The 23,887-nt window shown below is 32.8% G+C and overlaps 4 protein-coding genes across 8 annotated transcripts in view; 2 read left to right on the top strand and 2 right to left on the bottom strand.

Annotated features, from left to right (window-relative positions):
- LOC123700224 (RIMS-binding protein 2) overlaps positions 1–10,251 on the top strand; it is a 33,175-nt gene extending 22,924 nt beyond the window's left edge. Inside the window, exons 13-21 of one of the 4 annotated variants that reach the window (XM_045647381.1) lie at positions 539–598; positions 1,501–1,590; positions 2,277–2,489; positions 2,618–2,848; positions 3,134–3,364; positions 3,496–3,658; positions 3,833–3,991; positions 4,875–4,948; positions 6,041–10,251. In XM_045647381.1, the coding sequence (XP_045503337.1) occupies positions 539–598; positions 1,501–1,590; positions 2,277–2,489; positions 2,618–2,848; positions 3,134–3,364; positions 3,496–3,658; positions 3,833–3,991; positions 4,875–4,948; positions 6,041–6,409 (1,590 nt within the window). In that variant the 3' untranslated portion in view covers positions 6,410–10,251. Of the gene's footprint in view, positions 1–538; positions 599–1,500; positions 1,591–2,273; positions 2,490–2,617; positions 2,849–3,133; positions 3,365–3,495; positions 3,659–3,832; positions 3,992–4,874; positions 4,949–6,037 lie in introns of all 4 variants that reach the window. The other 3 variants (XM_045647378.1, XM_045647380.1, XM_045647379.1) reach the window with 3 other exon arrangements.
- Positions 10,252–10,884: 633 nt separating this feature from the next.
- Positions 10,885–13,699, bottom strand: LOC123700253 (phospholipase A2-like). Its single transcript, XM_045647425.1, has 4 exons — positions 13,407–13,699; positions 12,843–13,002; positions 11,198–11,350; positions 10,885–11,021 (listed from the first exon to the last, which is right to left on the bottom strand). The coding sequence occupies exons 1-4, from the start codon at positions 13,576–13,578 to the stop codon at positions 10,934–10,936; spliced, it is 573 nt and encodes a 190-aa protein (XP_045503381.1). The 5' UTR covers positions 13,579–13,699; the 3' UTR covers positions 10,885–10,933.
- A 3,309-nt stretch (positions 13,700–17,008) lies between these two features.
- Positions 17,009–21,455, top strand: LOC123700237 (beta-chimaerin). Its single transcript, XM_045647406.1, has 8 exons — positions 17,009–17,188; positions 18,075–18,276; positions 18,448–18,678; positions 18,838–19,070; positions 19,406–19,657; positions 19,806–19,937; positions 20,504–20,609; positions 20,789–21,455. Exons 1-8 carry the CDS (start codon positions 17,155–17,157, stop codon positions 20,955–20,957), a joined length of 1,359 nt encoding a protein of 452 aa, XP_045503362.1. The 5' UTR covers positions 17,009–17,154; the 3' UTR covers positions 20,958–21,455.
- A 202-nt stretch (positions 21,456–21,657) lies between these two features.
- On the bottom strand, positions 21,658–23,713 carry LOC123700240 (N-glycosylase/DNA lyase). 2 transcript variants are annotated; one of them, XM_045647408.1, is made up of 6 exons: positions 23,538–23,713; positions 23,104–23,442; positions 22,901–23,012; positions 22,456–22,626; positions 21,980–22,174; positions 21,658–21,864 (listed from the first exon to the last, which is right to left on the bottom strand). In XM_045647408.1, exons 1-6 carry the CDS (start codon positions 23,612–23,614, stop codon positions 21,775–21,777), a joined length of 984 nt encoding a protein of 327 aa, XP_045503364.1. In that variant the 5' UTR covers positions 23,615–23,713; the 3' UTR covers positions 21,658–21,774. The 2 variants fall into 2 exon arrangements, with proteins under 2 accessions (XP_045503364.1, XP_045503365.1); XM_045647409.1 differs by lacking the exon at positions 21,658–21,864 and adding an exon at positions 22,281–22,377 and having other exon boundaries at positions 22,071–22,174.
- Positions 23,714–23,887: the final 174 nt, after the last annotated feature.

Here is a 23,887-nt window from a genome sequence, read left to right as displayed (position 1 = left end):
TAACAAATTTATGTGTTAGCTATCATTGTAAATTAAATGTCATTTGCTCTTTTACGACGTGACGAGCAATTTGCTTTGAATTATTCTTTGCAATTTGTTACATTAATATATGTATATAGAAACAGTTTCAATCGTTACACAAATTGCTTGTCACATGACATCAGTGTTGCAAATTGCACTCTTTATACTAATCTTCTGTGATTCTGTCGCTGATACCTTCTTGACGTCAAGTAGCTAAGTGCCGGTCGACCGAACCGCTAGGTACAACCACGCGTGCCATTGTGTATAGCTGTGCACTCGGCTCGAAGCGTTCAAAATTAAATTGCATACCTACTGCTTGCGACTAGATCAGTAGTCTCTAGTGCTATTGGCCGATACCCGACAACGCACGACACCTACAATACCCGTATATACTTAGACAGATAAAGAGCTTGTACTTTGTGACACAGACCCGATCATCGAGCTCATCTTTATGCCATACCACCTAAAGTTAAACTTGCCTCTTTCTCTCACATAACTGTTATACACCTTTTCGTAGCCCACGAGCGGATTCGGCACAGGCCTTCTAAAGAGTATATTCGACAAAATAACCCCTTCGGTAAGGAATTTTACACGTTTTTATTTATATCTTTTATATTTATTTCTATAATATTCTTATCACCCATTTTTGTTTAGCGTTCTACAAATTTTTTGGGAGTGTTGTTTTTTTAGTTATTAGTTGATTTTTGTTAATTTTCACAGTGTGCCCGTTTTTATTATAGAATCATTATATAAGTATTTTATTATACAAAGTAGTCATTTTACAAACAATACATGATAAAGGTTTTCTTTGAGTATGCTTCTATATTATTATTATGGTAGAAAAAAACTATAACCGTAGCAGAAAATTAACGTTATAGCTGTATACATAAAACGTTCTCTTCAAAGTATAATCCTAACACTGATATATATATTATAACATAGTCAAGTACATATAGCTTTATATTAGGTATAATAATAATACCAACAATATGTGCTAACAGAAACAAGGACAGCTTTCCATATAATAGTCTGACATAGATTTGAAAATATAGCTTAAATAATTTAGATCCTATGATAGTTCATTGTTAACTCATACCAAACAAATCATAATTCATTAACAACCAATTATCACTTGAACACGCAAAACATCGATCATGAATCGACCACACATGAATTAACTCCGAAGGAAATTATAGCAAAAGTTATTTTTCTGAACAAAGGAACGCTTCCACGGTAGCGAAGTTTCATTTCGATTTCAGCTTTTCTACAATACAATGCAGTTTCACTCGCTCTTCCTGCTTCATCTGCAACCCATTTCTTCTTATTCTTCTTTCAGTTTCATTTCAATAACATGCTTGGCAATATAAATGTCGAATTCTGATTCACAGATAAGCATTCACTGTATCACGTTCACTACATTATAAATTATCGAATCATGTTTTTTTCTAAATTCTCGAATGACCATATGGTAAATACCAGCAATCGGGGATACCGGCCATCGAAATCACTAAAGAAGGTGCCGTGGAGCAGGTCGGCGAAGACGAAGAGGCGTCGCGGCGCCGTCAGCAGGTCTGCGCTCTCTTCTTGCCATCGATGTGCTAACACTTTCACTTTGCTGTCTTTTCTAATTGTGTGTCGGTTAATCACGATTTCCAATTGTCTGTGTACATCTTCACGTCTCTGTCTGATACACTACACAACCACGTCCAACACTGTCCAATTTTTGATAACGTCTCACTACCGCAAGCCAACATTCGAAGTTATAGGAAATTAATTAACATCCCCGACAAAAGCACTCGAAACAACACTAAATCATCATTAAAGCATGCGCAGCGTGTTTGTATGACTGTCCTTGCATGCTGTCTTGGCTTAGATTAATAAGTGATATTTCTGCCCTTTTCGTGTTTAATCGTTTATAAGATAGGAAATACATCGATAAGCTTTTTAAAATACTCGTAACTTACGAGACCTTGAAACATTCTTTATCCGCATCTAAAGCTGAACCACTTTTGGGAACACCCTCTGCTATGGACGATTTGATTTTCAATATAAAAGCTGCACGCAGGCTTTCGTTGTGCATGGGGGTTGACTAGTGTCAACGGAATGTCTTGTTATAAAGAAAAAGGTAAATTTTTATTGCTTTGTTATGCATACCGCCAGGTAAAATATGTGGCTACAAGCTTGATGAATTGCTGATGGCTTTGTTATGGAAAATCTAACCTTATTAATGTATTGGTTCGTACGGACGTCAGCAGCAGCCGTCCCAACCTGCACAAGCGTCGCAGCAGCCTTCGGGTCAGCAGTACCCGAATACACAAGCCTTCCATGGCACGCAGCAACCCCCCTTTCAACAGGGCGCCCAGTTCCCAAGTAACCAAACCAACCCCTACCCCGGGCAGCCACAGCAGTATCAAAACCAACCTCCGAGGAATCATCATGAGAGAGGACGCCCTCCTAATCCTCACCAGGTAATGCCACATAAAAATAATAAAAAAATAATTGGAATTTATAATGAATTTAATGATTTCTTATCATCATCTGTTGACATATCACTGTACATCGATTTAAATACATATTTAATGTTTTATTATCACAGTTACAGCAACAAGCACAACAAGGTGGTATGCCGCAGTATGGCCCTAGAGGCGTACCTCCACCTGGGCCTCGAGGTCCACCTCCCGGAGGTCGGCCTCCTCCTCAGGGCCATCCGCAATCCAAAAGAAGCCGCTATTTCATCGCACTGTTTGATTACGATCCAGCAACTATGAGTCCTAATCCTGAGAGTTGTGATGAAGAACTGCCATTTAGTGAAGGAGATACAATAAAGGTATGTCATTGTAATAAGACAAAAATATTAAAATGTTATGTCTTAATTTTAACTTTAAAAGTAACATTAGTTTAAAACCTAAGTTTAAAACAGACGTTAGCTTTCTCAACAGACGTTGTCCTGTCTTCTGTTATTAAAGGCATTCTTTAATAACAGATTACCAAATTACAACAGAAAATAATTACCGAAATAGGTCTTACTATTGAACACGGTGTGATCAATGGAAACAGATATTTTTGAGATTACAACAGTGTGAATTTAAACAACTATAATATGTAATTACAGGTGTGGGGTGACAAGGACGCCGACGGTTTTTACTGGGGCGAGTGTAGAGGTCGTAGAGGTTATGTTCCTCACAACATGGTTGTCGAAGTTTCCGAGCAAGAGGCAACCGGCCAAGTGTCGGCGAAACCGAGAGATCGGTGGAATGACGCGTACACAAACCATCCGGTGAGACGCATGATTGCTCTATATGACTACGACCCACAGGAACTCAGCCCTAATGTTGACGCTGATGTAAGTCATTTAATTCCTGTTATACATTTTGCCTTTACGTACACGCTACATATTTACAATCTCATTTCTACATTTTTTGTTTTAAAAATAAAAATATTGTTTATAGAAATATAATTTGTTTGTAATTACAGGCAGAGCTAAGTTTTCAAACAGGTCAGATTATTCATGTTTACGGTGATATGGACGATGATGGTTTTTACATGGCAGAAATTGACGGTGTTAGGGGCCTGGTGCCGAGTAATTTCCTCACAGAAGCCAACGATCAGTATGCGCCAGCGGGACCAAGTAATCAAGGTAGTAAATATGAGAACTGTTTGCTTAAAATTTAACGAAAAAACAAATAGCAGTTACTATTTTATTGGAACAACCTGATATTTGTGAACTCTATAGTTCTTCGCCAGTAATGATGTTATCGCTCACATATATATCAACTCTTCTGTAAACTAAAACAATTTCCATTGATTCCAGGGCCGTCCGGTGGTCGAGGAATGGGCCCGAGCACCAGTGCCCCCGGGGCGGGCCCGGGCCGCGGCCGAGGAGTGCCCTCCGGCCCTGGAGCTCGCGGCCCTCCGCCTCCCCCTAGAGACAACGTTGTACCCGCACAAAGAAATCAACATCGGAAAACAGGTATACATTCACACCAAATTATCTTGTACTGTACTGTGTAGAGCCGCGAAGGCTTTTCGATATTTGCTGTTATAGTAAATCTCTTTGTTAGAGAAATTTAATTTATAATGACGTAGGTAAGTCCGGCTGACGATCAGGGTTAATTCTGATCACTAAGAGCTTTGAGTGTTTCATGTTTGCACCTTGGACTTGCTATGTGACTACTGATCCGCCTAGCTATTTCACTCTGGTTACCTCTATCATCTTTCCCGTACACTTTCTAGCGATTGCAAAAGGACTCGCTTAGCGAGTTTTTATAAAAAAAAACACTATATCCTTTTACCTTATCCTTACTCAACTATTGGATAATGTAGAATCTATGAATACCCAGAAAATGTAGTAACACCACCTTAAAACATTTCCCGTCCTGCCTTATCATTTAGATATTGCATAAGTAAATTCCAAGTTAAAATCTTGTACTAATAGCCCCTTTTCCATTCCCAAGATTAACTTTAATACGCGAGTCCGGTTGCAATCTACGGAGCACAAAGACTCTTGGTGTACACTTTGCTGAATAACACTATCTTGGATTACACAGTCACAGACATCGTTAACTTTTGTATAAACACGAGGGTACCTAGAGACAATAACACGATACCTTTACTATAACAAATATCAGAGAGGGCAACTTTATTTTGTTTCTGCGTTCTCTATCGTCTATCTATTCTGTTTTTGTTTTATCACAACTTTGTTTTGTTGAGAAGTGTCACGGCACGCAGGGTAGGCCGGTCAAATACACGCAACATAGAAATGCACAGATTCCAGATGTGCGTGATGTGTGATCCAAGATTTAAGTGGTTGTCTGTGGTCACTATATATGTTGTGTGTATTGTCTGTTTGCTAGATGCCTGCCCTCTTCCCCCTTCTCAGTTAGACCACAACACAAGCGCCAGTAATCCAGAACAGGCGAACGCTCAGGTAAAAATTGCCGTTTATAACGTTTGAGCCACGACAATTTCGATATGCAACGTTAGTCTCTTTATTTTCGACCACTTTCATATCTTTAGATTTATTATTTACACTGTTTACTTTTCCTTCTTTTAGTTCTTATATCTTATGTTTCATCTACGCCCAGTAGAACCGGGTGACGTAACCGAAAAGCATTTTGGTTCACAAATCCGAATGAATCATTGAAGCTATTTACACATTATTAGAAATCATATCATATACTGGAGCATATCATACGAAACTAGAACAAACAACACAGTGGTTTACTTCACTAACATTTGATAAATAGCTACTTACCATCAACATTCACTAACGTCAACAGACAGTTAGGCCTGTGAATGTGGTCCCTTATTAGACGAATACATTGTTTAATTCGATTCTGTAATAATACATTACAATGTAAGGAGTAAAATACTACTCACTAAAAATTTTTTGAAGTGGACATTAATAAAAAAACTTTAAATGTACTCGTCTAATACCAGGAACTGACCTTAATGCTTATGTGATTTTTAAGCATGAATATGCGTTTTAAACCTGCATTCATTCAAATCGATGTTTAGATTTATTCCGAATGTGAAGTTAAGTATGTTTTAATGTTTATTAATTTATTTTTCGTAAACTATTTAGCTTTTGTATGGCAATGCATGTTATGAATTATATTTATACTATTAATGCATGCCGAATTTGTAAATAATTTAGTGAAAGTATTTATTAAAACTTCAAACTGTATACTTATGTAGTTCAAACTTATTTATGATTGTTTCATAATGGTTCTTGAAATTTATAAACGTGGAATAAAACTTATGATAAGTATTTCTGCAAAAAAATTCAGTCTACAAAAAGAGCATTCAATAAAATCTAAACATTACACCGGTTTGGGTGTTTCTAATTGAAGCTTGGTTTAGATCGCTAATAATAATACATAATTCAAGACCATAATATTATCATACTATACATATTTGTTTGACCATTATCTCAAAATTGTTCAATCATCGTAGAAGCTATCAATCTGCTAGATAAAGTAGGATGTTTGAACCATATTTTGCATATACAATATAGCAGGCGAGGGGGAAAGGCGTGAACGCACAGCCGGTGACCACGACCGCGCGCACGACCGCTGGTAACGTGGGCACGCCCACGCAGTCGCCCGGCTCGGCGGCCACGCTCGCCATGCCGCCCGTGGGCACCACGACCGCGGTCAGCACGTCCCCGGCGCGCCGCGGCGGCCCCACCGTCGTCCCCGCACCCACCGCTCAACCACTACAGCAGCAGCAACAGCAGCAACAACAGCAGCAGCAACAACAACAACAACCACCCACCTCACAACCGAACCTCATGCAAAAATTCTCCGAAATGACCGCCCCCGGCGGTGATATTCTTAGCAAGGGTAAGGAACTCATCTTCATGAAATTCGGTCTCGGCGGCAAATAATGTCGGCGGTACGGCCTTTAGGGCCCTAAATTTACCATTTCACCCGCGATCACTTTCCTGATAGCTGATAAAAGCCTCAGAGCGGGAAGGATCTACTGCTGTGTTTGTCCGGCAAACTACTCGGCTCTATGCGTCGATCTTCTTATTGTAACCCATTTATATCTGTTACATAACGTATTGTAATAAATGATGTAAATAATTAATAATGAATTCAATAAACGCACAGTTTAGTGAATATTCAAATGTTAGTGCAGTCTCGATATAACGCACGGTTGGAGTTTAACCCCTGAATTAGTCGTATCGTAAAGTTTTCTATCTCTTGAACCTCTGCCCGTCTGTTAGATTAGACTATAAGTACCTACTTTTATTGTTTTAAAAAAGCCGTTCTGTATATTATATATGTGCACTTACACTTATTAGTATCAAAAATGTGCTCCGAAGAAATATGAGTTTATAATATCTTGAGCAATGTAGGTAACGATTATATAGAACGGCTTTTTCCTTTATATAGTTTAGTTTAACCTATTTTGTATTTAGACCTGAAAAAACAGTTTAAGAAAATCTTTTCTAAGTGTTTCGTGACATAATTTTTCATTAATGTTCGTGGCTTAGAGGTCACGTGTCCACTTTACGTTTTCTATCGCTAGGTGTGTATTTCCTTATTAAATATAGAAATTAGATGTTTTAAAACTATATCTTTGTTCAATAAAATTAAAAAAAATATAAATAATTGTTGAATGTTACCATCAAATTGTCCATTACAATTCATTCGTTGAATTCTGCAACCGTCCTTGCAGAAATAGATTTCAGCAATACAAAATACATTCCTGAATATTGATGTTGACTCATTGTGTTATAATAAAGTTTATAATGATGTTGTGAAGATTTAAATAACAATATAAAAGCTGAACTTTGCGTCAACTTGCTAGAAAATCATTCGAGTTACCTGTATGATTTTAATATAAAAGGTGCCGTTTTGCAGTTTAAATAATTAATCAATAGAAAATAATGAAAAAGATGTTTAAATTTAGAAGATGTAAGGATAATAATTATTACAATTCACTTTCTGAAAATAATAATATTCTGTGATAGTAGACGTGATTACCATCTTTGTCATTAATATGTAAAATACAGAATCATTTTCATCTAAAAGTTTCCAAATTCTGAAACATTTTTCTATGGCAACTTGCTCCATAGACCTCATCAATGTCTAAGTGTTATAACATGCTAAATATTTATCTCTAACGAAAATTGTTGAAAATGCATTTATTATTTCGGGAAATTTTAGGGGTATTTAAATATATTGTCTATGTATAAAATAGACAATGAAGGAAAAAATATTTAAACCTTTGTCTTTCTCTTTAAAGTTAAATGATCGATACTGTTAAATTTTGACTTAAACTAAAAGGCTACTCCCGTATCGAGCCTAAAGACTGCTTGCATGAGTTTTATTATAGTATTTATTTAACTTATAAATATCTTTTAATCCTACTTCTCGGTGGGAGATAAGAAAATATGTTTCATTATGATGAACTTACATACCTACCTTAATTAGTCGAAATAATAGAAATAACGACTTATGGAATTTGGCCATCGACAAACAGTTGAAATATGTTTAATATTTTCTTTAACGAACGTCGGAAGTCAAATTCAATTCATTCTTATGTATGATTTATTGTCATGTTAGTAAATCAGTCACAAATCATGCGCGTACCTACGTCCTACGTATTATTTTATATATTAATCGCATTTTCGGATACATACCATTGCAGCTCGGTGTAAATATGTACTTAAGTATGTTTTTATTTATCTAAGATGTACGCCTTTTTTTCTACAAATTTGTCAGATCATTGTTTTATAAAGCCTCTTTAGAATTGACCACTAGAGTGAATTAAGACACTGGGGTTAATAATTACTATTTTATACATCATTAAATGACATGAGGTCACCGTCCATTCATTACAATCTACTGATCGTTTACATTTTACACGTATGATCCGAGATGGAGAAATAATGTCATATTACACACGCGTCTAATTTTTCAGACCTCTCAAAAAACTAAGCTTTTAATTAAATACTAAATCGTATTAACTACCTACTGAATCATTTCATTATAGTTAGTATCCAAAAGCAAACGTTAAAGGTACATCGAGGTTAGGTTAGATATGGGGTAAGATGAAACAATAAATTAATCGCCGTTTAATAAGTATCTAGGATATCACATTGTTTCTCTCTTGATATAAAATATTATCAATCAATACCTTGTTTCTTATTCAATACCTATATATGAATAGTTGGACAGTCTCATTCTTACCTCATTATCTTACTACGAAGGAAAACAATTGGGGCCAAATATTAGTTATTCTAAACAATTTTATTGTAGCCCTTTATAGCAACCAAGTTTTCTCACAGTGAAAGTGATCTTTAAAACATCCTATTAAAAACAATATAGCAATAAATGCGAGCTTCTTACTTGCGAGTAACGTTATTCGTCTTTACTGTTTAAACATTATTCCTAACACAACGTATGACAATAAATCGTATATAAGGTGACCTATCTTAAGAACGTTTCTACGTATGCGTTGTTCGAATCTAAATAATTTATAAATGTTCTATATATTATAATCATTGTTGTAAATATCGTTCGGTAAGTTTGCTTGGAATGTAGGCTATATAACGAGATGCTCACTACGTACAAGGGATACTCTATTAAGTCCTATATAGCTTCGTATATATCCAAAATTAATGCGTATTTCAATCTTTCACGTATATAAGAGACAATTAGCTTGCGATTCCTAGTAAAATTGATACATAGAAATAGAAAATGTTCAGCCGTGCTGTTTAGGCCACAATCATGAATTTCGTAAAACGTTACAAAGAAGATAATATCATCATTATATAAACAAGATAATTTGAATTAGTTTTGGGAACCCTGATACTTTTAAAAATTCTCAAATATATCCATCCCATATAATATGTTCAAATTTCTAGTGGGTTGATTGTTGCTTAAGATATTGTGGGTGTGTTAAAGGTATCGTTGAGAAAAAGGAACAACTGACTTACCCATTAGTAAAACAGGACATGGACTTTTTAAAATAACGCATAAATTTTGCATTGTCAACGTAATAGTCAGACGATAAGTTGGGTACAAGTTGCTAGAGGTATATTCTGAGTACCTAGTACCTATGAATAGAAGATGATATTTTTTTTTTTAGATTTTTCAATGGACGTGAATATTGTTAGGTTGTGTTACAGTAATTATCCAGAACGGGTACTAGTGCAATTTTCCACTTCCAGATTAAATTTTAGACGATGAGTGTTTTCCAGTGAAATGTGGTTTATCGAACCCATATTCTTCTTTAATATATAAAGCAATCTTGTCACACCTCTCATGACGATAATTTAAAACAAATATAATATTATCTCCTTTGTGCGTGTATCCCTTTAATGTATATACAAATCAATTGTACATAAAGTGGGTGTTCGCAGAGGTCTAAACGTTAGCTAAGCTCAGTGCTACATATCCATAATATATTATATATAACCTGTACTAATCAAAACTTTCTATATTAATAAATAATAGCGTTATATCTAACACCGATAAAAGTTGTTCACTTGTTTATATACATTGTTATAAAATCTGTATTCATATCTTTTATCACGTGTACCTATGTATCGTTATTTATACGAAATAATATAAATAATTATTGTATATTAATCGTGCATTCATTTGTGCGTAATTTAAAATGGAGAATGTATATTAAACTTAATGGATAAATCTTTAACAATGTACCAATGAAATATGCCGAAACAAAATAAATGATACAAATGCCGCTTCTTTATTTCTTGTATTTCATACTTGTTCTGAACCTTCTACTATTTTTATTTCTTAAATATTATATCCGAAATACTAAGAGTATGCATCAATGCATGTAGCATATGAATCAACTTGATATAATTCTATATGCGATTACGCCGTTTACGATTCAACTAACGTTGATCACGTACCTACTTACATTACAAAGAAACTCTATCAGTGACAAGACTAATTTTCGTCATACGACTAACACGTCTTTACCTAATCTTTATTTACGACATTGAGTAAGTTACAGAAGCTATTTCTATTAAATACTTAGATACAATCTTCATTGTTATTCTACAGTTCTAGGAGCAAAATTAAAATTTAAAGAAGTTCTTCAAATATCCTTTATTGAATTATTATGTATATTAATGGACGACTAAGATCCGTTAGGCAACAATAAAAAATAAAAGAGTTACATAACATTACACAGTTAATGAAATAATACAAAAAAACGTATCAATTTAGAAATCGTAAATATTAACGCAGAAGCCGGGCATAAAATGCCAAGATGCTGCTACCAAAATTCGTTATATGATTACGATTCTTATTTATTTTCAGGGGAATATGAGTAGGTAGAGCTTATAAATGCTTTTCACGGGACTAATAAAACAAATTTAATTTGCATTAATTTTATTAGAGATCATCCGGTTATCTTTGGTAGTTCAGTTGTAATTAGGGACATCGAACCATTGGTATCGTTTCGGAGCTGTCTCGTCATAAGAATACTCGACGCACTTTTGTTTCAACCACCTATAATTTAGAGTTTATTTATTTTTTACTTATTATGAAGTATCGTACGGACAAAATAATGTGGGTCAAACATATTACTGTAAAGTTTCATCCAAATCCATCTAATGCTTTATCAGCCAATTCGTTACAAACATACTTACATGCAAACCTCTCTATAATATTAAAAAAATACATACCCGCTCCTTTTTTTACAGCCTGTGGTAGGATAATCTTCTCTGAAACATTTCGTGCCCAAAACATCAAAGTAAACGAGCCCGATTTTTTTAGCAGTTTTCGTCTGAGCGTCATGCAAACATTTTCTGAATGTTAAGTCACATTGGCAGGATAATCTGAAATTTGATTAGTTGTGTGTAAGTATAAATTTATAGTTGTAATTTTATGGATTTAACAAAAGACCTGTTGACTTATCTTTACTGCTTTGTTTTGTTAGAGTTCAGGTACGTCAGGTACTTATTATGAAATGTTAGTGTTGTCGTAAGCTAATTCGAATTCGGTGGGTTATCGAACTTTATCGTTTGGTTTCAACAGGATTGCGACACTGATTGGACCATTGATATGTGAGTAATGAACAAATGTAGTGAAGAATTAATTATTTCTTTTAGAAAGCATTAACTAATTATTTTATTTCAATTTTTTCCAACCATTTAACTACATTTATCTTGAAGGCCGGTGAACTAGATGTTATGCCCTAAAGTGTAGGTACTTAATATGATCTTTGATCTGAAATCTGAATCGATCTAGATGAAACGATAACATCATTTTGACCTATGTAACAACTCATCTGAACATAATATTTAATTCATAGCTGCTCTAAAGGTTTGCAAATTGACGAAAATATATGGGACGATAAAAAAAATAATGGAACCGAGACAACGAAACATTGCGTAAACAATTTTCAGGTGTGTTACAGCACTATAAATTGCCACTTTCTTCGGCAAACACATAAATAGCAAGACGTTTAAATCTAGACTCTGCTCTCCATGTGCAATATCGAACCATGAATGTAAATCTAAAGGTTTAGTTACATAAAAAACTAAGCCCTTTACAGTCGAAACTGTTTTTTCTCGGGATACAAAAAATGTCATGTCATTATAACTACACCATTATGCAAAGGTTACTATGAAATGAAGGATGATTATAATATCAGCTATCCTTAACACAGTATCGTGAAAGACAAACACAAATAAATCACGACATCCAGTCACGCAAGCCCAATGAACAATATCAATGACAATATTATGAATTCGTACGGCCTTTAGAACCCGCATCCATTGGCAGATTACATGAAATGATTTGGAATCAACAAATGCGGAGATCAACGTCAAGGCTCAATTAATAGGGGGTTATTAGGGACATTATTATTTGCGGAAGGATCTTGCATTCCTATTGAAACTCTTTGTTTCCCACAGAACACGGAAGACAAAGACGAATGTAGTAAGTATGAGCAATTAAAATTGATTATTGTGTGGTATGTTTTTAATGCATTGATAACATGTATTTAGCATAAAAAACATATTTTAGAAATTTATATTTGCAAATAAAGTAAAGTTTTCAAACTTATATTTTGGAACAACAAAACTAATCCTGAAAAAATTTACGTAAACCTGGTTGTTGCTTATTTACAAAATTTGTGGATGAATTCTAAGAATAATGCGACCCTAAGTAATTAATAGGAGTACAAACGTGCCCCCGAAACACTAAATCCAGTAACCGGAAATCATTCCACTGAATTAAGAAACGGGATTCAACAAACAACCTCATACATTATAAATGCATTTGAATTAAACGGAGATAATATGGTATATATGGTAATTGGCTTACCTGGAATAAAATGCATTGTTCGTAAGGTTATATTTTGATTCTCCAGCTAATATAACATCAGGGCAATTGTCGTGTTCTCGGCAACAAAAATCTGCCTCCTCTTCAGTGCCCAAATCATCGTATCCATCTGCTATGTTACCTGCTCCACACCATTTTGTACCTTTAAATATAAGAAAATTGTCCATACAGCAAAAAGCGCAATGCTCGTTTATAATATATCTACTAAACTGAAAAAAAAATCGCTTTTTTTATATGTATTTACAGCATCGACTTCGCTAAAAAAAAACTCAAATCAAAATCTAAACAATGGAACTTCGAAAATATAATTAATGCAATAAAAGAGATACAATTGAACTGATTATAATAAATCGAATACTTTCAATGGAGATATCAAAGAGAATACAAATACTACGTGGAGATATAATATTATCAATGACGATACTACCCGCCAAAAAAATTCAAATTATAGAATATATCAAATCATAGATAAAAAATAGGTACCATGACTTTTTACCAGTTGATTTTTTTTTCTATACCAGCTAAAATAATAATTTGAACACGAACCTGGATAAATTAAACTTATTCTTAGGTCAGCCAAGTCATTTGGAGTAATATCATCGTCATCAAATCCGTTGAAACTATGTCTCCGTGAAATAATTCCATTTTTTATATTATTGAATATCCAACAATTAATACTGTGCGTAAAAAGAAATAAAATAAATAATTGAATGAACATTTTGTGATATTTTTTTCACTTTGTTGTCTATGAATGTTAAGAATTGGCGGTAAAAAAATAAAACTTATAACACTAATTAATTGAACCGCGGTAATGTCGCCGATACTAACTTTACAGGATATTTTTCTTTTATATATAAAACCTCGCTTGGCGTTAGAGCGGCTCTTACAGCGGAATGGTGATAACTACTACAACTAACTTAAATGAGTTCAATGCCTAAATTTTTAATTATTTTTGTTAAATTGTATTTGATAAATCACACAGTTAAAAAGGCTCACGTTTGGAAATGTATTCCGTTTTATTGATACTACTTATCGAACATAATCAACAGGTATATTAAAAACCGCTTAGAACCTTTTAATTTTTTTTATTTTCACTGCATTTACACCATAATACTTAAAATGCCATTTATTGTTTAATACCTATATTCTGACTATATTGAATTTTGGGAGATTTACTGTGCAGTTTTGTAGGTGATTAATTATTTATCGATTAACCTGAATGTTCTAATATAGTTAAGTATTAATTTGGAAAATTAAATCAAAACATCATGTACCTCCATTAAATTTAAAGGAGTAGTTAAAAAAAATAAAACTCGTTATAAGTTTGTACTTAATTGTATTTACGTTATTTTTAATTTTATTCGAATCGCTTCCACTCACACCATCCAATAAGATATCTCCACAAACAGCAGTAAGTCGTATATTGTTGCCTTAAAATTGTATTTGTAGTTTGTACATTACAGTATATGCATTAACAACCAATTGGCATAATTTGATAAGACGTCACATCGAAACTAACGTAAAATAACGTCGATGTTATTTTGAACGTATCTACCTATTATGTTTCTAAGAATTAGCAAATATAGCTGAAATTCATAGAACAAAAACCAAATACTGGTTTTTCGACGCAGTTTTCAGAAAATCCAGGAAACTTCATGTTTTTCAGGAAAGACTTGATAAAAAAAAAAATACCAATAAATATTTTATAGTAGGTACCTACCTGAGTAGGTACTACGTAGAATAACATGCTTGACATTTTTTTTAAATTATTGAAACCTAGTTAGAAAAACTTATTATCGTTGAACATTTTGTTGCATATTTTATTCTTATCTAAATACCCCATATAGACCAAGAAGGTGATAACTTAAAAACTCTTGTTAGAGAGCGCAGCATGATCCTTAGCTATCATACTCTTAAGATAATTTATTATCTTCCTTAAAGTCCTGATAAGCATTACTAAGAATTAGTTCTAATTAACAAAACAAAAAAAAAATCACCATAGGTACGGCAATATTTGAAAAGCCCTATTGTTATTGATTCATATACCCTCAATAAAATTATAACTACGACTTAGGTCTCAAGAAAATTTCAATTAAGCACCTAAGTAAACCTTCAGTTATCTTATTAATATGTATTTTGATTAAAAGTACCTATATATTAATTTAATTAATATGATACCTAGGTAAGTACCTACTTTTAATCCACATAGCGTGTTAAATATCAAATTGTATTATTATTTCCACAATGACCTTTCTTTATTTGCAATGATTTATTAATTTGATCCATAGAAAACTAACCTTGCATTATATTTTCAATATTGTACATTTAAGACCAAGATGAAAAATTCGATTGATACATTCGAATTATGGAAAATACTCACCCCAGCTTCGCCTGTGGTACGTCTTGTTTACGTTTTCTCTCCATATGAGACATCCTCGTACTTCAAGGAATATAAAAAAAAAAACAACGAAATCGGTTGAGCCGTTCTCGAGTTATGTGCGACACATTTTGCGATTTTACTGTTGGATTGTAATTATCTACAATCAAAAAGAAAGGCATAAAGTACTTTTAGATAGGTCGGTACCTAATTACTCAATACCAATCAGGTATATGCCTATACCTGCTTGGTATAGGCATATACCACTAGAGTTGAAGATTAATTATTGCATATGATATCAACCAAAATCGGTTCCTATTTTCAAAAACCTTCCTGCCTAAACCTTCATGCCCTAGCCGCAAAAGGTGATAATAATGCTAATAAAACAAATAAATCCTTCGTAAAAGGACGTGGATAAGCGAAAAACTTTATGATTGTAATTTTTCAATACAAATGTTTGAGATTCTTCACTATGCAAAACAATGTACATATGAGGGATACAATGTAGCGCAATTACTTATTTAATACTTAATTATGCCCTCTTACAAATCAAAACCTTTTAGATTCCAGTGTCGATGAAAGACGGAAGTTTTTCTAAGATGCTTGTCATCAATAATTAAAATAACTCTTTTTTAATCCTTTTCGATTAAGTATGTACTTAGGTACCTACTCTAAATTTAAAATATTTATTAGAATATTAATTACCTACATATACGATATTAATTAACTTATTTAGTTTCTCAATTCCATAATAATTGAGGTAAGGAGATAATATTGTCTCTGCCTCTATTCTTACATAATATAATAAAGCCGAAGAGTTTGTTTGTTTGTACGCGCTAATCTCAGCGCTGGTCCGATTTGAAAAATTCTTTCGGTGTTAGATTCGTCTGTATAAATAGCTAAAGAGTAATCTTAAGAAAATATTTATTTTTGCGATAGATAGTTTTTTTTTTAATCCAGGAAGTCGATATTCTTATTGCTTACTAATTTCAATTATTTCTATTTTATTTTTTCATAAACACACACTAACATTACAGTTTCCCAATACGATAGTGGTTTTAAATTTCATTGGTTAACTAGTTACATTGAAATTATAAATATTTAACATAAAAAATAAAAACATTATCACTTTTTAGGAGCATATTATTACAAATAAAGCTACACGTGTCATAGCCTCATAGGTGCCTGACCTAGCAAGTATAACTAAAATAGTTAATCTTGTAAATGCGAAAGAAAGAATAATTAACACGCGGTCGGAATCGTGGGCGCAAAGCTAATGCTATATTTTAAGCATCACACTATGTACGACCAATAGAAGCGAATGAGCGGAGCAGTAAAGAGCAGTAATGAAGAGTGTTGCAAAAGCGGAGAACCTGTGCGGAGAACAATAGGTAATGTTGTTGTTTGCGATCTTCTGTTGCGCTGCGTTAACTTTTGCGGTTATGTACAGTTTATAGTTTTTTTGTTCAATTATTTCGAATGAATCCGCGGAACACATCTTTTTTAACTCCATTAAGTCCATGAATGATGAAAAGTGCTTAAACGTAAATTTCATTACTTGTAGAAGATCGACTTAATTATTTTATAGTAGGACATTATAAATTATACTCTTTGAGTAGGACTCCGAGTGGCGAGTGGACTTATTAACTACATTAGGGCACTGGCAACCGCAAATAGTACAATCTTGCCATAATAGAAAAAAAGCCATAATATATGTCATCTGTCACATAACACATACATACTGTCAAAGTGTCATTTGAGCATTTGACACATTCATATTTCATATTTTATTTGTGATGTGATTTGATATTTGTTTTGTTTATATATATTTCAGGCGCTTCACCTTTAATTTAATGTATTAAAATATTCCTAGTTTTCATCTCGTATAAAAGATCTGTATAAAATAAGTGAAAAACAATGGAAAACCTTAAAAGTATTTGGAAACCAGAACGTTAGTAATTTAGCTTTGTACAGTGGCGTAGCTAAGGTGACTAGGGCCCTGGTGCATAGGGAAAGAATCGGGCCCTCCTCCTCCCCTCTTTCCGCGTAGTTTGAACTTATATTTGCCTTCAAAATTATTGATACGAATAAGAATAGAAAACAGTACGTGAACTTATCCCTAGTAGGCTATTTAGCCTGGATGGATTTCCATACGTCGTCTCTATTAGAATCTCCATGTGTTTAATAGAAGAAAAAGGGAATAAATAAACAACGACGCACATGACAATATAGAATATTTATTATACAGATGGGATTAATACGATAAACGGAAAAAACGATTTTTAACAGAATTCCCCGCCCAATTAACAATCTCTTGCGCGCTTTAATTTTTGCGACTTCGTCTTTAATTTCACTCAAACCCAAGTTTGATGCCGCCTCATTTTCTATTGCAATTAACGATAAATGTCGGAGGCGATCTTGTCGCATGCTGTTTCTTAAATAATTTTTTATAATCTTCAATTTACTGAAAGATCTTTCTGCTGCCGCGGAAGTAACAGGAATTGTATGAAACAGTAGCATCGCTGTATACACTTCCGTAAGGTCACATTCGAGCACGCCAATTTTTGTTATAATTTCTTTACAAAGCTGGCGAATATTATACATCCAACCATAATCATCTGTCGACCTATCGATAAAGCTTTCGACAATCCTTCCGTAACTATACAAATACGCAAAATTTTTTTTTCAAAGCTGAGGTTTGAGGGCCCCCTGAGCTCCGGGGCCCTGGTGCACTGCACCACCTGGCCATATGATAGCTACGCCACTGGCTTTGTATACAAGTGAAAGCTGCATCCGGAATGTTTGTTTTAAAATGCATTTATTGTTTTAATTTTTAGTTTACCGCATTCAGATGGAAGCACCTTTACCAAAGCGCATTATGTGTGATAATTGTCCGAACAGACCGGAGTTTTACGGCAAAGAATATCATGGCATAATGGGGCATAAGGAAGCTACGTTACTATTGGAAGACGAACCCAATGGTGCATTTCTAATAAGAAAAGGAAATGAGTACAATGACTTTTATACACTCTCTTGGAAGTATGAACAATTAATATTATAAGATAATCATTGATCATTGATAGAATTCTGAATGGCAAAGTAATTTTAGCTTAATTTATAAACATTTTATCTAGGTTTTATAAACAGTAAAGGTATTGAAAAATCTTTACTGTGTAAACTTATATATATATTTTTTTATATTTCTGGCAGATTTAATGACAGGATACACCACTATAAGTTGAACTATGATGGAACACATTATATAAAGGACAAAAGATATGATACAATATATGACTTGGTTGCGGATGGTCTTATAACTTGTCACATGGAGTTGAAAGCCCAACACATTCTGGAAATGATTAACTCCAGAGCAAATTACACTGAGAGTCCATATGTCACTCTTAATAGGAAGAAATTAAAAACATTGTCACAAATTCAGCAGTAAGTAAAGAATTATCTTCTTTTATTGCTATTAATAAGTAAAATAATGAGAATATTGTGATATTTTTACTTATAAGCTTAATTAAAAAGGTGTTTGCTAGCCTTGAATTAGAGTTGATTTTCAATATATTTTGAGGAACTAATATCTTACTTCAACAGAGAGTCAAACAGAGCCAGTCCTATTTTTCTCAAGTCTGATACAAAACAAGAAAAACACAATGACAGACCACCACCTCCATTCAACTTAACACCCACCCTGGAAGATCCTCCACCATTCTATAAATATTCAAAGTCACATAGCTTTAAAGTGCATACATTCAAAGGCTTGAATTGGTGCGAGTTGTGTGCAAATTTCCTGTGGGGATTTACTGCACAGGGAGTCAAATGTGAAGGTAAATATTACTTATGAATATTACTATATTACGAAAACTTAAGACATTTTACAACATAAATTAAAAAAAATATCACTACAGTATTATACAATTTGAAGTTGACTTTTATTACACTTAATATTATTTTTGCATTAGTTCATAGTCTAACCTTATCATGTTAACGAGTGTTACAATTACTTATGTCTATATTAGTAATAAAACAAATAGTCATAATAGTAATAACTTTATAAGGGCCTGATTTGTAACTGCCTTCCAAATGATGTATTAGACCACTATACCACCTATAATCCTAGTTATTTAAGCGTTTAATAAAATAATTCTACAATAAATTTCAGATTGCGGTTTCATAGCACATTCAAAATGCTCAGAAAGAGTACCAAATCATTGTGTACCGGACTTGAAGAAACTTAGAGGTGTTTTTGGCATTGATCTAACAACGTTATTAAATGCACATTCCAGTACTTTACCATTTGTTGTAAGGAAATGTGTAAATGAGATTGAAAATAGAGGATTGGATTCTGAGGGCATTTACAGAGTATCTGGATTTGCTGATGAAATTGAAGCTTTGAAACTAGCTTTTGATAGAGGTAATTTGCATACACTAAGAAAAACATATATTATCTGCAAAAATAAGGGCTCTTGTATAGTATGGAATGACTTAAGATTTATTTAAAAATATTGAAATTTTCAAGTTAATACTAACACTTAAATTTATAAACTTTTTCAATGTTTTAGATGGTGAAGCAACAGATTTAAGTGTATACAGTAATATAAATGTAGTGGCGGGTACATTGAAGTTATACTTAAGGCTGTTGCCTGTCCCCCTCATCACCTATGAGGTTCATCCTAAGCTCATCAATGCAATTCGTAAGTTTATAGCATTTTTATTTATTTGTAAATGTAATATAGATTTATGCCATTGTTGATAACACTGATGAGTAATTTTAACCCTTGTTCAGCTAAACAATATTTTAATTAAACAGTGAAGAAATATAAACATAATTGTTTACCACTCAGTAAAAGCCAACATATTAATTTCTTGAAAATTGATATTATTATATCAATAATTGATTATTTCCAATGTTTTCTTATACTTTAATATTATGTGAAACAAAAAATTATGAACATGTTACTTACGTGATACGACACGTACGCAAAGCGATGCGCGCGATATGCGGCGTTGCCAGAGTTCTATCTCTGTCCTTGTCTAACCGCTAACGCCAACTTTTAATACACACATCCAAAATTTACGGATTGCGAATTTAGCGTAACATAATTTTCTCTTTTTATAAATCCATGGCTGGATATAATGGCTAAACGCATTTAACTATTTTCATAAGTTGAGCCAAAAGCATGACTCAAAAGTTTAGCCAAAGTTATATTGTAAGTTGATCCAGTGTAATCTATGATTAATATTTGTATCAAATTCTTAGAAATGAAAACAACCGTAGTGCAAGTAGCGATGTTGCGAGAATGCTTGGATCTGCTGCCTCCAGCACATTTTAACTGTTTACAATACATGGTTCAACACTTGCATAGGTGAGTACAACTACTATAAAATTGTTTTTTTTTTTAACAAAATATATCTTTGTAATGTGTTAATAATAATTGAAAAAAAAATCATATTCAAATAAAATATAGCAGATATCTTACAAAAAATATCATTATGTTTTAAAGTACATTATACATATATAATGTGCTAATTTACTTTTTTACAGAGTGGCACAACATGCAGAGGTAAACAAAATGTCGCCGCACAATTTAAGTACAGTTTTCGCGCCAACTTTAGTTGCTACGCCGCCCGCTATAACAGATCTATCTTTTGAAATTCGCGCCCTACAAGCACTTATTGAATATTGCCCACAAATATATTACAATAATAAATAAACAGTATTCTTAGGCTTGTGAAAAATAGGCTGTTACAATGTATTATTAGACATATTCTATGACAATGCACTTAAAACCAAGTCTTCATTAGAATAAGGTAAAAATGTATGGTATAAATAAACAAAGCTTTGTCAATAGTAATGAAATATCCAGAGACCGCTACAGAGGGATAGATAGTATTTATTATTGCTAATTTGACTGATTATAACATTTATTTTTAAATGTAAGTAATAGAATATAGTTTAGAATATATAAATATAACTATGTATTCAATGTATCTCATGTAATGTAAGATAAATTAGAAATTAGAATAAGCATGTGTGCAATTATTAAAGGGTTTATTCGAAATATGAATGTTTTATATGAAAAAATGTGATATTGGATCAAATAATTTTACTAATTTTATAAAAGCATTCCAAGCTGACAAATAACAATGAATGAATTGGTTTGAAAACATTTATTTACACTTTTTGTTAAATAAAATGAAAATTAAGCTTTTTTGTTGTTTTTTGTTTGAATCTTCCCTCACAACAAAACAACATTCTCCTAAACTAATCCTTCTATTCATAAACACGGTTATAAATATAATAATTTCTCAACTTTAATAGTATAAATTGCTATCTAATACCAAATTAATTTTTCGAATCGGACCAGTAGTTTCTGACATTAGCGCGTACAAACAAACAAACTCTTCAATTTTATAAATATTGATAACCTGAATCATTTAAATGTTTAACAAAGTTATTCATGTTTCTCTTTTATGGAGCTTTAATAAAAATCTGTATAAGGCATATACATACTTTATTTTTCACATTTGTCACCTTTTCTTTCTTTTTTTGGGCACTTCACTTTCATTTTCATTGCTGTCTTTTACTTGAAATTTCTTTAAATCAGCACAAAATAATACCTAAAAATAAAGTTCTAGTTTTAAAAGTATAAGTGAGGTTGATGGTCAACCTTCTACTTGCCTGAAAAAAGTAAAAAATAAAACAGAATAAAACAATAATAACAAAAATACTTACTGTATGTGCCCATCCTGCCATATCTCCATACAGATTTCTAAAATGGTCACCAATCTCTGTATACATTTTTTCAGTGACATTCTTCTTCCCTCTTAAATGTGGTAAATAATTCTCAGCAGCTATTTTATACACATGGGTGTCCACTGGCAATGCTTCTAAATGATTTAATGACATTAAGCAAATACAGTCCGCAACCTGCAGAATTAATAAATATATTTACTTGGTAAAATTAAGAGAAATAAAAATTAAACATTAATTATAGGAATACATCATTACTGAAATTATCAAATGTTTAACTAACATGATTCATGAGATACAGCACGGTAACAGATGGACAGGTAGACATCAAGCAAAGTCTTATTAATAGGGTCCTGTTTTACCCCGATCAGTACAAAATCCTAAAAAAGACACCATTTGACTGATAAAATAATTTTAAGACAAACAGCTCATGTATTTAGCTAAATTCAAATATTCACCTTAGGTCCAATTCCACATAATTTCATCAGTTCAGCTCTGGCATCTTTATACTTCATTTCTTGCAGACTTTTAAACCAATCTTCACCCCCTGAGTCAACAATTTGTTCTGCCGATTTCTGTATGAACTTTGCTCTATATCCAAAGCCCAATTCACGTAATTTTGACTCCACCTGTTATAGTGACTTTATCTTCAATTGCATATAAATCAAATAGGAATATCAAGTAACATTTAAGACATATTTCTTTTTAAATGAAGATTATTGTCAGTGGTTGAAAAAATACAATGCTCTTCGATTAGGAACTACCTCTTTTTTTTTTTTTTTTCATTGATACAATGGTACGCGCTTCCCTAGAAGGTTCATTTTAATTTACAGTATTTATTCAAGCAATTAAAGATCTACAAGTCTGGGACTTGGGATTTATATATTTAAATTAGAATTATACCTTAGGTTGTGCCAGCTTTTCAACTTCTGGAAAAGCATAATAAGATGTACCATCCAGTTCACATATTTTATCTCCATACTGTGTACAGAGTTTTTCCACCATAGTTGATATCCTTAAAATTCATAGGCAATGTAATAAAATAAAGTATGATGTCAAGCAAAATTATTAGAAAAATAATTTAAGGTAATCCCAAAAATTATCACCTGGATATATGATTATTTTGACTACATATAAAAGAGAACAAATTTTCGACTGGTTCTTGATTTAACATTCTAATGCCATAAAACTGAACACATGCTGTTTTGAATAGTTCATCCCTTTCCGACCATAATTTATAATGCTTGCTCAAATCAACGTCAAGGCGGAAATAATTTCTTAACAAATTTGTAAACGTATCTTCCTTTACTTCTTCATTTATTTCCTTCTTATTTAATAAAGAACCAATAACTTGATATTGCAATCCATTATCTATTTGTTGTAATTTCCACAAAGTTTTTGCAAAAATACCAGTCCACTCATTTAGATTACTGTTATAAGTCCATCTAAAATATGTAATTCACATGTTATGGTGATTTATGATTTTGTATAATAACAAAAAATATTATTAATGGTGAGCACTTTTAATATTTTAAATTACCTGAAGCTTTGACCTCCATTCAATGTACCAAGTAGTTGCAGTTCATTGGCTTTGTAAGGTATTTTTTGCCAACCCATTTCGTATTTGCGATATTTTTATAAAAGTACCTAATTCATTGACTAAATAATTCCAAAATACCGCGAATTGCGGAAGGAACTGCAGTCTGCAAAGTGCAAACTTTGTGCCAAATGTCAATGTCACGAATGATTGCAAATGTCATTGTCATATTTTGTGACGCACAAATTATATAGTTTGTAAACCATGAAAAAATATTTTCTTGTATCTTACTAGAGCTGGACATAGAAGATCTTTTTCTTTAATCTCTAGCGCAGCCGGGGTTCAACCACAAT

The sequence above is a fragment of the Colias croceus genome, chromosome 19, assembly GCF_905220415.1.
Source record: "Colias croceus chromosome 19, ilColCroc2.1".
Classification (NCBI taxonomy): Eukaryota; Metazoa; Arthropoda; class Insecta; order Lepidoptera; family Pieridae; genus Colias; species Colias croceus.
This window is presented reverse-complemented; position numbering and strand designations above follow the sequence as displayed.